Here is an 11,794-nt window from a genome sequence, read left to right as displayed (position 1 = left end):
AATAAGTCTCAGAGGTATTGGACCATTTTCCAAAGGGTTAATAGTCATTTACCCCCCTGCAATATAGGCGTGTTCTGATTTACCCCCCTTAAAAAAAGTTTTTAAAAACTTCCTTGAAATATTAAAATTCTAAGTCTTTTGCCCCCCAGATGGCAAAATTACCCCCTGTAAAAGTTTTTTTTTATTTACCACTCTGGTTTTTACACGCTTAGGGGGTACCCCAAAATTATAGGGGGGTATTTAAATTTTTTCAAAGGGGGTAAATCAAAACACACTTATATTGCAGGGGGTAAATAACTATTAACCCTTTTCCGAATAACCAACCATACTTGGACTTTCAAACATAAGTTTGAGCCACTAATTATTATTTTCCGATACGGGACAAATTTAGCGCTATGTTAAGCAATCTCCAAGTAACTTATATAGAAGTCACCCTACAACGAGGCCGGTTAATAAAAATTCATGTATTTAGGAACATGTTAGAGAAATGATATAAAAGATCATTCTCCAAAAACTTGCAACACATGCAAAATAACTTACAAAGAAGAATGGGATTGATATGAAGAGAGGGGAATGAGTCAAAAACAAAACCACAAGTTCAGATGAATTCCTTTTGGTCATTATGAGATTTCATCTTAATGATCTATTAGAGGAATGGTAGAACCATAACCTCCACACAATGGATTCATTAAAACTTACACCCACAAATCAAAAGAAAAGAGATGGAGAAAAGGGGAAATCATATCACAAACTTTCACCAAGTGGATTATTAAGTATTAAATCAAAATTTAAATCAAACATCCAAACATCAAATAAATTCGAACCAAAGATCACCATAGGTCAAAGATCATTATAGGATTAATTCCAAAATTTTCCAGAATTTTAAAATACTCAAAAACATTTTAAAACCAATAAAAACTCAAAGTAAATGAGAGAAAATATTTAAAATGTCAAATAAAAAAATAAAAAAATGAAAAAATAACCATAAATCAGAAATAACTCAAAACATTTTTGGTTTTTTTTTCATAATCTACCATATAAGAAAATTTATATGTGTGGAAAACACCTTTCTACCCTTTCTTCATTTTCCTCCACCTAAGCACTTTTGCCTTCTTTTGGTTTTTTCATACCCTAATCTTAATTATACAACTACTACTTGGTTTGTAACTACACCTCTTACTCACATTTGGTTAACATGTAACCTTCTATTCCTAACTAATATCTCTTTTCCTCCCATTTTGAACTTTATAGAACTCACTTTTGCTTTACTACACGGTTCCCTAACTCTGTATACTCATCTGCATCACATTTTACACCCTCACAAACAGGTGTTTGCTTCCTGTACACACTTCCTCTCATCTACTTCACATTTCCCTCTCCAAACCATCATTGTTTCTTCTTCTGTCGTGAACAAAGAAGATGGCAAGACCCTTTGAGTGCATAGCCGACATCAACGACCGCAAGGAGCTTTGGAAGATTGGTGTGAAAGTTCATCAAAAATGGAAGGTTAACATTGCAAACAAAGAACATTTCGAAATGGTGGTGGTTGACAAAATTGTGAGTGGGTTGTCTTCTTTAACTGTGTATCATGCTATTTTTCGTTTGTCTTTTTTTAAAGATCTTCATGCTGTGTATCATTCTATTGTCGTGCATTTTTGTTCTTCCGCTGGTTTTGTTTGTTTTATATATTTGATTATCACATGTGAGTTAAGCTTTATTTTTCATATCGTTTTTAACCGCCTATCATTCTATGTTGGTTTGGTTTCTGTTAACAATCTTTCGAAATTTTTTGTTGTTTGGTATATTTATTTATCACCATGTCATTGGTTTGGTATATTTATTTGTTCACCTGTGTCTTTGTTTCAGGGTAATGACATACATGTCATTGTTCCAACTGCTTACAAGCAAGCTTTTGACTTGGATTTAGATGTTAATGTGACGTGTACAATGTCCAACTTCCAAGTACAGCCCAATGACCTGATGTTTAAAGTAACCAACCACAAGTTTCTCCTTAAATTCACAGGAGGTACAACTACTGGAGATGTTGGGAAGCACGACATCCCTGCTAAGGTTAACAGCTTAACCCCTTTTGCTGATATAATATCAGGGAAGTGGCAAAGGAATGTTCTTTGTGGTATATTTAAAGGTCTCTACTAAATACATGCTTTGTGTATGTTGTAAATTTTTGTTTGTGATGTGCTAATAAATTTAATATTTGTAGATGCGATTGGTGTCGTCGACGATATAGGGTACAACAATCGCATGTTAGAGGGAAAAAGGCTCGGGTCAACCTGGTTTTAAGAGATTTGGGGTATGTTGTTTTGTTTATACTCTACTGTGTATGTTTTTTTGTCTATACTCTACTGTTTGTTCATCTGTATGTACACTCTAACGTATAGTTAATACACCGCTTAGGGACAACACTCTTAACTGTACGCTGTGGGAAGATTACGCATTGCAATTCTTTGAATACAAGCAGAAAAAGCTTGAACCAAATAAACTAACTGCCATTTTTATCAAATACGCTAAGGTAAAGGAGGCAGATATGTTTTCTAAACATTCCATTAGCAGTGGGATATTGAGTCTGATTAGTTATTGTGGCCAGTCACATTTAACCTTGAAGAGACCTAACTGTTGCCTTGCGCTTATTTTGCAGGAAAATTTCCCCTCGCTGTCACAAACACATACAACGTGACTAAATTAAATATCAACGAAGACCTCCCCGAAATAAAATATTTCTTACTCCTGTACTTTGAAACCTATACGACTTATACTCTTAGATATGTATTCTTTCAACGTCATTAAAAATGTATTTTATTGGATGTTCTTTAACCGATTTACAACTACAGGTCGCCTAAGTAAACAAAGTCATTGAGCAAAACTACCAGTAACAGTCGACAATGGTCACAGCAGTCTGCTTCTTCGCAGATGACTCCAACTGAAAAATTTCTGGACAAAGTTGTTCCGCTTGGGCTGGATGAAATCATCGTGCTGGCAGAGGTTCGCAACATTGCCCTTTTGATATAATATATTTAATACGAACATGTTTTTTTTTACTATATGTTTTTGAAGTTTTTTTCAATAACGTGACTATACATTCTTATTGATATTTAATTATTATTTGTTACTTTTTGTTTTTTATGATTTAATTGGTTTAAGAGTATTTTATACACACTTGGATCCTCTTTACCATGCATACCAAAAAATAAATAACAACTATATGTCAAATTTATTTGATGATACTTTTGATTTTGAATTTAGATACTATACGTATCTGAAAAAACCCGCTCCAACAGAGGTTTTTTTCTTTAATTTATAAATTTTTAGTATAAATTGTTAGTATACATTTTTTACCAGGTTTACTACAAATTAAATAACAAATATATTTCATAATCTATTTGATGATACTTTTCTTTTTGCCATCATATATTATATGTATCTGATTAATCCGACCCAACCAAAGTTTTTTTATTTTTCTTAACCATTTACTATAAATTTTTATTATAACTTTAAAAATTCTAATCATATTCACTTTTAAAAATTTTCTTATCATACTTTTTTATTTTCCACACCTATATTATATGTATATAATAAACTCAGTCCAACCGACAGCAGAACCCGTACAAATTCACAGGTTTCCCACTAGTTTTTGGATTAAAATTGAAGGAGTTATGAATTTTGTAGTAAAAATGAAATAAAATAAAAATAAGAAAAAGAAATAAAATCAGAAATTATTTGGCGTGTTGGATCTGGACTCATTAATTGACCTGGCAGATCTAATGGTCCTTAGTTGCGCGCCTATGGTGGAAATTAGATTAGAAAATCACATCAAGCCAAATAAATGGCAACCAGTGAAATTAAAATAATTGGCAAAGTCTCATTGGTTGAAGATGACATGTAGGTCATCTTCAACCTCCAGCCAACGAATTCAAGAGGAATTCTGCAGAAAACGAAGGTCTTTCAAAGAGTAACCAAATCAAATGCTAGTGGTATCATGGATTCGTCTCTCATGGATGATCTCAACCACATCATCGCGAAAAATTTATTCAAAGTGTAACTCATTCGTTTTGGAAAAAACCAGATGAAGTTTTGAAAATGGATTTGAAAATGGATTTGAAAACAGATGGATCAAACGAATCCAAACCTTAAAATTTGAGTGATTAAGGGATTTGAAAACTTGGTAAGCTTCAATGGAGGCACGATTTTGCTTACAAATTTTATCGTTAGCTTCAATGATGGTCAAGGAAGCTAACTGAATGGAGAATTTGAGTGATTAAGGTGTGAAAATGGAAAAACGAATTTCAAGCTTAAGAGTTCGAATGAGGTCTTAGCAGGGGTGTTTTGGCTATCAAAAGCTTGGGAAATGATTGGAGAATGATCCTCTATTCATAGCTGAGCTCAAGGGATCTTCATACGTTTTGGAATTCCATCAAAACGCAGCAAAAACTTGTGTTTCAAGGCACTAATCACCTTCTAGGAGCTTGCTAAACATATTTAGATCCTTTTTGAACCTTAATTTACACACATAATCAAGTTTCAAACGAAATTGCAAACTGATCATGGAGGAAATTTTCAATTATAAGGTACCTTGTTCATCAATGCATAACTCACAATGTAGGAGGCTTTTTGATGTCATTCCTTTTGCATTTGAAATATCATGCTACAAGGTTTACAATATGCAAAGAAAGTATTGATTTGGATGTTTGAGCACAAAGTTATGCTTCTTTGAAATTTGGAAAAATAACCTGAATTTTATACTTAGAAAATTTCTAAGGATAGAACCTCAAAATGCCCTATAATGTTTTCCATATTTCCAATGCCTTCCTCAATGATTTAGATCTTGATCCTTGAAGATGAAATAAAGAAGACATCAACAAGAGTTCATAGCAAAAATAGGCACTGGAAATGTTGAAAAATGAGCAAGTTATGATCTTGGGAAGTTGTTGAAAAAATCTTGAAAACTCCATAGATGATATATTATCTTTTGCAATCTTTCATGGCCTATCATTCAAAATTAGCCCTTGAACCTCAAAAATGAAATGAAATAGACTCACTCTAGATTCCTATTTAAAAAGGGTGGGCTTAAAGTGACAAAAATTATGATTTCTATGAAGATCTAAATTTTAGATATTCAAATCAAAGAATTTTGGGGAAAAGAAAATATTGGGTGCAGGATCAATTCAATTGCTTTTGTATACACTTGATTCTGAAATAAAACAAAATGATTGTTAGAAAAATAAATGATTTTCTACTCAAATAAATATATAATAACACAAACCTTAAACTCAAATATTTTTCTGCTCTTGCAATCCATCGTAGAGATCTTTTATGGCAAACCTTAAAGTGGTGAATGTAGATAGTTTCAAGCGCTTCATGATGCTTCACAATGGTATTCATAATGCTCCTTTTGATATTCATAATGCTTTTATAATGGAATTTTTTATGTTTCACGAGGATCACTAATGGTAGTGTCTTGAGCATTGATATTCATAAAATAGATGACAAAGATTTGTTTAAGGACGGTAACCAATATCCTCCATAATCACACCAACACTTTTCCCTCGATTTTGGCAGAAACCGAGGTAAAATATGTTCACCCTCGGTTTTCGAAGAAAATCGAGGTGGATAATCTTTTTTAAAAATATTACATTATTTACACAGAATATTAAAAAAAATCCAGATTCATCATCGTCGCCAATGTTTTAAAAACCAGACCGGTCATCAAACCGGTGAGGGTACCGGGTCACTGGTTCATCGGTCGAACCATTGGGTCACTGGTCGAACTGCATGACCAAACCGGATTAAACTGGATAAAAACAGATTAAACATGTCATTATAATAAAACTATATAGGTATAATACCGATCGAACCGGATCATTCAATCTCTAAAAATCACAAATTCGGAATAACAATAACTTATACATGTATTCTGCACTAAATGATTTCTAGGATGGACAGTTAGCTTTGATCAATTTAGAATCCAGAACTGCTTTGCTTGTAGCTAAACAAGTGCCTTACATGATAATTTTATTTCCTTCTTATGTTGTCAATTATTTCATAAAAACTGTTTTGCATAGGCAAGAACGCACTAAGTTTATTTTCAGATTGATAGATAAAATTGGACTAATTGAAGACAAAACATATTATGTTGTAAGCAATATTTTGGAACTTCAACTTCCTAAGCACTGGTTAAATACCCAAACATGAAATGAATTTAAATTTAGACTCTTTCTCATCATAGAACTTTGTAGTAAGATGCAGGAGTATAAATTCACTCTTAGCATTAAAATTATTCTTTAAGTAAATACACGATTCAGCCAATTTATTTTGATATTTCTGAATCTGCTTAATTATAAAATTACTACTGTTTTAGCAAAAATAGTAAATACATGGTTGACCTAATTTATACTAATCACGACGACACTAGTGCTCATAAAGAATTTTAGCAAAAACATCACAAAGAATCCAAACAGATATAAGGTCTAACATTTGAAAAGTGAAAATATTTGATTTACCACGACAACATTAAAAAAATCACAACTCAAAATTATCTTGAACCCTAATTTTTACCACAGATCAGAATAAAAAATAAAAGAACATACGTTGGTGTTGCGGGATGCAAGACGGCGTCACAATGGTGTTCGTCAAATGGCTGACGGTGTTCTATTCAAAAAATGGCACGGTGGGTCTCTTGAAATCGTCGACGTCGTTGTTTTTCTTCTCTGCGTTTATTAATATTAAATAATTAAATTATGATCATCATGTTTTTTTTCATTAAAATTATTCAACATTTTTATCTTAAATAAAATTAGATAACATGTTTTTACTATTTTTTTAGCTTCACAAAATAATAATGCTAACTTTTGTAAAAATAAAATAAAATAATAATTATAACATAAACTAATAAAAATAATCATAAAATACTAGCAACAAACTAAAGTTGCATGATATAAAATCGTATTATCATCAAAATAACCAAAGAGTAAAATATCCAAAAATAGTTAAAGTCATGGTTCACTAAAATAGTAAATGTTTAAGATACTAAAATTGCAACTAAGTTAATATTCGTCAAAATCATTAAAATTGTAATAGCAAATCTTTGATTCGTGGGTCAGTGGGTTTTTTAGGTTTGGGTCTGATTTTACCCTAAACCCAATTTTTAATGGGTTTTTTAGTTTTTAAACTCATATCCACCTAATTACCCGACCCAACCAACTTTAATGGATTTTTTATGGGTTTGATCGGATTTTGAGGATTGACCCAACCCATGTACACCCTTAAAAATTAGCATGTTGCATCCTTTAGAAATTAATTGCCACGATAGCTTATCAAAATTTTAAACCGATAGCTCAACCTCAGCGGCGATTAAACTGCTAGAAACCGGTATGATTTATCCTGTATCAAACAGCGCCTGGGTGAGTCTCGTCCAGGTGGTTCCAAAAAAAGGAGGCATGACGGTGGTTACAAATGACAAAAGTGAATTGATTCCAACAAGAACTGTTACGGGGTGGAGAATGTGCATCGACTACAAAAGACTTAATCAAGCAAACAAAAAGATCTTTTTCTGTTACCATTCATGGATTAGATGTTGGAAATATTATCAGGTCAACCATTTTATTATTTATTGGATGGCTCTTCGGGATATAATCAGATTACCGACAATCCAAAAGATTATGAGAAAACTGCTTTCACATGTCTATTTGGCGTCTTTGCATATAGACGGATGTCGTTCGAATTATGTAATGCAGCCAACAATATTTCAATGATGTATGCAAACCATCTTCTCAAATCTAATTGAAAAGTGAATTGAAGTCTTCATGGACAACTTTTCTGTATTTAGAGCCTCATTTGATTTATGTATGGAGAACTTGGACATTATACTGAAGTGGTGCATAACAAATCTGACGTTGAACTGGGAGAAGTGTAACTTCATGGTGACCGAAGGAATTTTACTTGGGCATAAAATCTCTTCTAAAGACATTGAATTTAATAAATCAAAATTTGACGTGATTGAAAAACTCCTGCCACCATTAAATGTCAAAGGGATTTGGAGCTTTCTTGGCCATGTCAGGTTCTACATGAGATTTATCAAGGATTTCTCCAAGATTGCAAAGTCGTTAAGCAGCCTGCTTAACAAAGATAAGCCTTTTAATTTTGATAATGCTTGTTTATTGCTTTTGATGGCTTGAAAAAAAAAATTAATAAATGCACCCATAATTACAACGCCTGATTGGAAACTCGATTTTGAACTTATGTGTGACACGAGTGATTATGCGGTTGGTGCAGTTCTAGAGCAGAGAAAGAACAAATTTTCTCATGCCATACACTATGAAAGCAAAACCTTGAATGATGCGCAAGTGAATTATCCTACAACAAAAAAAGAGTTGTTTGCTATAGTATATGCATTGAAAAAATTTTGATCTTACCTCACTGGTTCAAAGATTATTTGTTATGCTAACCACGCAACCATCAAATACTTGATCACCAAATCTAATTTAAAGCCAAAACTCATTAGATGGATGCTTCTGTTACAAGAATTTGATTTAGAAATCTGAGAAAAGTAAGGAACAGAAAACTTGGAAGCAGATCATTTGTCTAGGCTAGTGAATACTGAGATCACGAACAAGAACATGAAGTCCTAGAGGGTTTCCTAGAGGAAAAGTTGCTTATGATACAGGAAAGACCATGGTTTGTTGACCTAGCAAATTACAAAGCAACCAGTTTAATCCCTGAAGATCTCAATTGGCAACAAAAGAAGAAATTATTTTGTGATGCTAATCAGTATGTTTGGTACAATCTGTATTTGTTCAAACTTAGGGCGGATAATATTTTGAGAAGATGTGTGACGAGGGAAGAATCAACGAGCATTGTACGACATTGTCACAATTTTCCATATGGTGGTCATTATAATGGCGAAAGAACTTCGTCAAAAGTCTTAAAGTTCGGATTTTATTGGCTTTCCTTATTCAATGATACTCTTGAGCATGCCCAAAAATGTGATAGCTGCCAACCGACCGGTGGAATTTCCAAACGAAATGAGATGCCATTGCAAAATATGCTCGAAGTGGAAGTGTTGGAATTTTTGGCGCATGGATTTTGTTGGTCCATTTCCTACATCATTTTCAAATGAATATATCTTGGTAGTCGTAGATTATGTCTCAAAGTGGGTGGAAGTGATAACATCACCTAAAGCCGACGACAAAAAAGTGATCAAATTTCTCAAGAAAAATATATTCACTTGTTTTAGAACTTAGAGGGTATTGATTAGTGATGGAGGGTCACATTTTTGTAAATCTTAATTAGCTAGATCCCTTGAGAATTATGGAGTCAGGCATAAGGTTGCATCACCATATCACCCACAACCCAACAGGCAAGCGAAGGTTTCTAACAGAGAAATAAAAAAGATTCTTGAAAAGACATTTTCAACTTCTAAGAAGGATTGGTCTCTAAAATTATATGAAGCATTGTGGACTTACCATACAACATATAAATCACATATAGGTCTCATACCTTTCCAAATGGTGTATGGTAAAGCTTGTCACCTTTTAGTAGGATTGGAACATAAGGCATAGTGGGCATTGAAATTCTTGAATTTTGATCAAAATCAAGCTGGAGCAAAGAGAAAATTGCAATTACATGAATTAGATGAAATGAGACTCCAAGCCTATGAATCTTTCAAACTTTACAAGAAAATAATCAAGAATTATCATGATAAGAGGATCTTTAACGGAGATTCTAAACCATGACAAATGGTGTTGTTATTTAATTCAAGGCTTAAATTGTTTTCTGGAAAGTTGAAATCTAAATGGCCAGGGCCATTCCAAATCAAAGATGTGAAACTCTATGGTGCAATTAAATTAGAGGATCCATTGTCAAAGGCAAGATGGACTTTCAATGACCAAAGAGTAAATCTTTGTCTTGGTGGTGAATTTGATCTGCTCATCACAATGATTCCAGTAAACGGTCCTTGATTTCAAAGAATAGGCGTCGAGCTAACGACGTTAAACAAGCGCTTGCTGGGAGGCAACCCAATTTTGTAAGTGTTTTAAGTTTTCTTGCACAATAGGTTTAGCAAGAGTGGATAAATGGCATAAAAGATACACATGAGAAATGGTGCAGAAAAACTACATTCTGATGTGCTCGCCCAACGAAACTTTTCTTTGCATGATGAGATTTTTGGTACATTTCTCACTTTCGCTCGCTCTGGCTCGCCAAGTGAGAGTTGCAGAATCAACAAAAAATGATTTTAATTCCATTTACCGCTCAGTAACAACCACTACTAAACTTTTACTCGGGCACTCATTTTTCACTCGAAACACCAAAACACTTTTCAATTCTCCACTTCCTTCTCATTTTACATCACTCGAGAAAAAACCCTAGCCTCCACTCTCCTTTTCATGGTTCAAAGTACCCACTATTCAAAACTCTCACTTGCACAAAATATAGCTTGCATCATTCATTCTTTTACATTGTTCAAGATAGGTATGTGTTGCTAACTATATTTTGATAAGGTTTACACTATTTTTGTGAATGTTTGAATAAAAAATCCAAAAGACTTGCATTGTTTGCAGTTAGTTTAGTATTAGGGTATGCATTTTCTGTCAAAAACATGTTATTACATCCCTAAATCCATGTTTGCAACTCTGGGTGTGAGTTGTTGAGCTCTACAACCAATGATTTATGGGCTATCTCGCCAGGCAAGACTCGGCGAGCCTCCCTGCAAGATAGTCAGGAGAGTATAAGAGGGCATCAATTGAATTTTTTTTCCACCTCTTTGAAACAACCTATCTATTTAACACTTGATGCATTTTTTTGAAGCCTTCTGATTATGCTATAATATAGTAACATGTTTTGTTTTTATGCTTGATTGATGGACATGTTTGCTTTGTTGTAGGAATGGCTTCGAAAACTTCCACCGCATCTAAGAAACAAAAGAAAACAGGCAGTACCTCAAGACAACCAAGGCCATATGATTCATCAAGATTCCTAGATTTTAACCAAGAGGCAAGGTTTCGGGAGTTATCAAAACAAAAGATTTGGTCTGAGAGGAAGTTTGAGATCAATCAAGAAGGGAAAATCAAGGAGGTGGCACAGATCATTGCAACAAGAAAGTGGGATACGTTGGTTGAACCTCCTAGCTACCTCAACTATGATGTAATCCGAGAGTTCTATGCAAATGATCTTCCCTTTGATGAAGAGCCTTTCACATTCACAACCATGGTGCGAGGAAGGAACTTAAAGTTTGATCAAGACACAATCAACGAATACTTTGGAAATCCTTTCACTTTGAGAGAGGGTGATAAGTGTGAATTCACTAGACACCTCAAGTGCCATTGGGACATTGACACGATTTCTGGATCTATTTTATTGGAAGGATGCAATGTTTAGCTCAATGCGTCAAGAGTTCATGTTCCATATTTGAGAGAAGACATGAAGTCGGCTAGCCAGATAATCCATCTATTGATCCTTCACAACATTAAACTGAGAAGTCACCTCTCCTCCATACCTTTAGAAACATCCTATCTCTTGTACTTCATTCTAAGAAATAGGCAAGTGGATATAGCTAGGGTGATTGCAAATAAGCTCAAGATGGTTGCTAAAAATGGTCGTAAACTTGGAGCCTAACCAAGTTGTTGTTGAAGCAGTAGAGGGCAAGTAATAAAAGTTTTGGAAATATTTATCCGGGAAATTATCATCTCCACAGGGAATGGTTGGAAAGAATTGATATTCGACGGATTCTTAGTTCTTGAGTTCGGGTTAAATGGGTTTTAACGTAAAGTGCGGAAAAGTAAAT

The 11,794-nt window shown here is 33.8% G+C and overlaps 1 protein-coding gene across 1 annotated transcript; it reads left to right on the top strand.

Moving 5' to 3' along the window:
• The first annotated feature begins 1,419 nt into the window (after nucleotides 1-1,419).
• Nucleotides 1,420-11,388, top strand: LOC131614745 (uncharacterized). The gene is made up of 3 exons (XM_058886302.1): nucleotides 1,420-1,557; nucleotides 1,867-2,134; nucleotides 10,895-11,388. Exons 1-3 carry the CDS (start codon nucleotides 1,420-1,422, stop codon nucleotides 11,386-11,388), a joined length of 900 nt encoding a protein of 299 aa, XP_058742285.1.
• The last annotated feature ends 406 nt before the right edge of the window (nucleotides 11,389-11,794 follow it).

The sequence above is a fragment of the Vicia villosa genome, linkage group LG6 (assembly GCF_029867415.1).
Source record: "Vicia villosa cultivar HV-30 ecotype Madison, WI linkage group LG6, Vvil1.0, whole genome shotgun sequence".
Lineage (NCBI taxonomy): Eukaryota > Viridiplantae > Streptophyta > Magnoliopsida > Fabales > Fabaceae > Vicia > Vicia villosa.
The sequence above is the reverse complement of the archived record's forward strand: the minus strand, read 5'-3'. Positions and strand labels throughout refer to the sequence as shown.

What these genes read in the sequence shown, in the direction of transcription:
- LOC131614745 (XM_058886302.1), top strand. Translation starts at nt 1,420, where the DNA reads ATGGCAAGACCCTTTGAGTGCATAGCCGACATCAACGACCGCAAGGAG. An exon ending in TGGTGGTGGTTGACAAAATT is followed by an intron (nt 1,558 to 1,866) that starts GTGAGTGGGTTG and finishes TCTTTGTTTCAG; the next exon opens with GGTAATGACATACATGTCAT. An exon ending in GCAAAGGAATGTTCTTTGTG is followed by an intron (nt 2,135 to 10,894) that starts GTATATTTAAAG and finishes GCTTTGTTGTAG; the next exon opens with GAATGGCTTCGAAAACTTCC.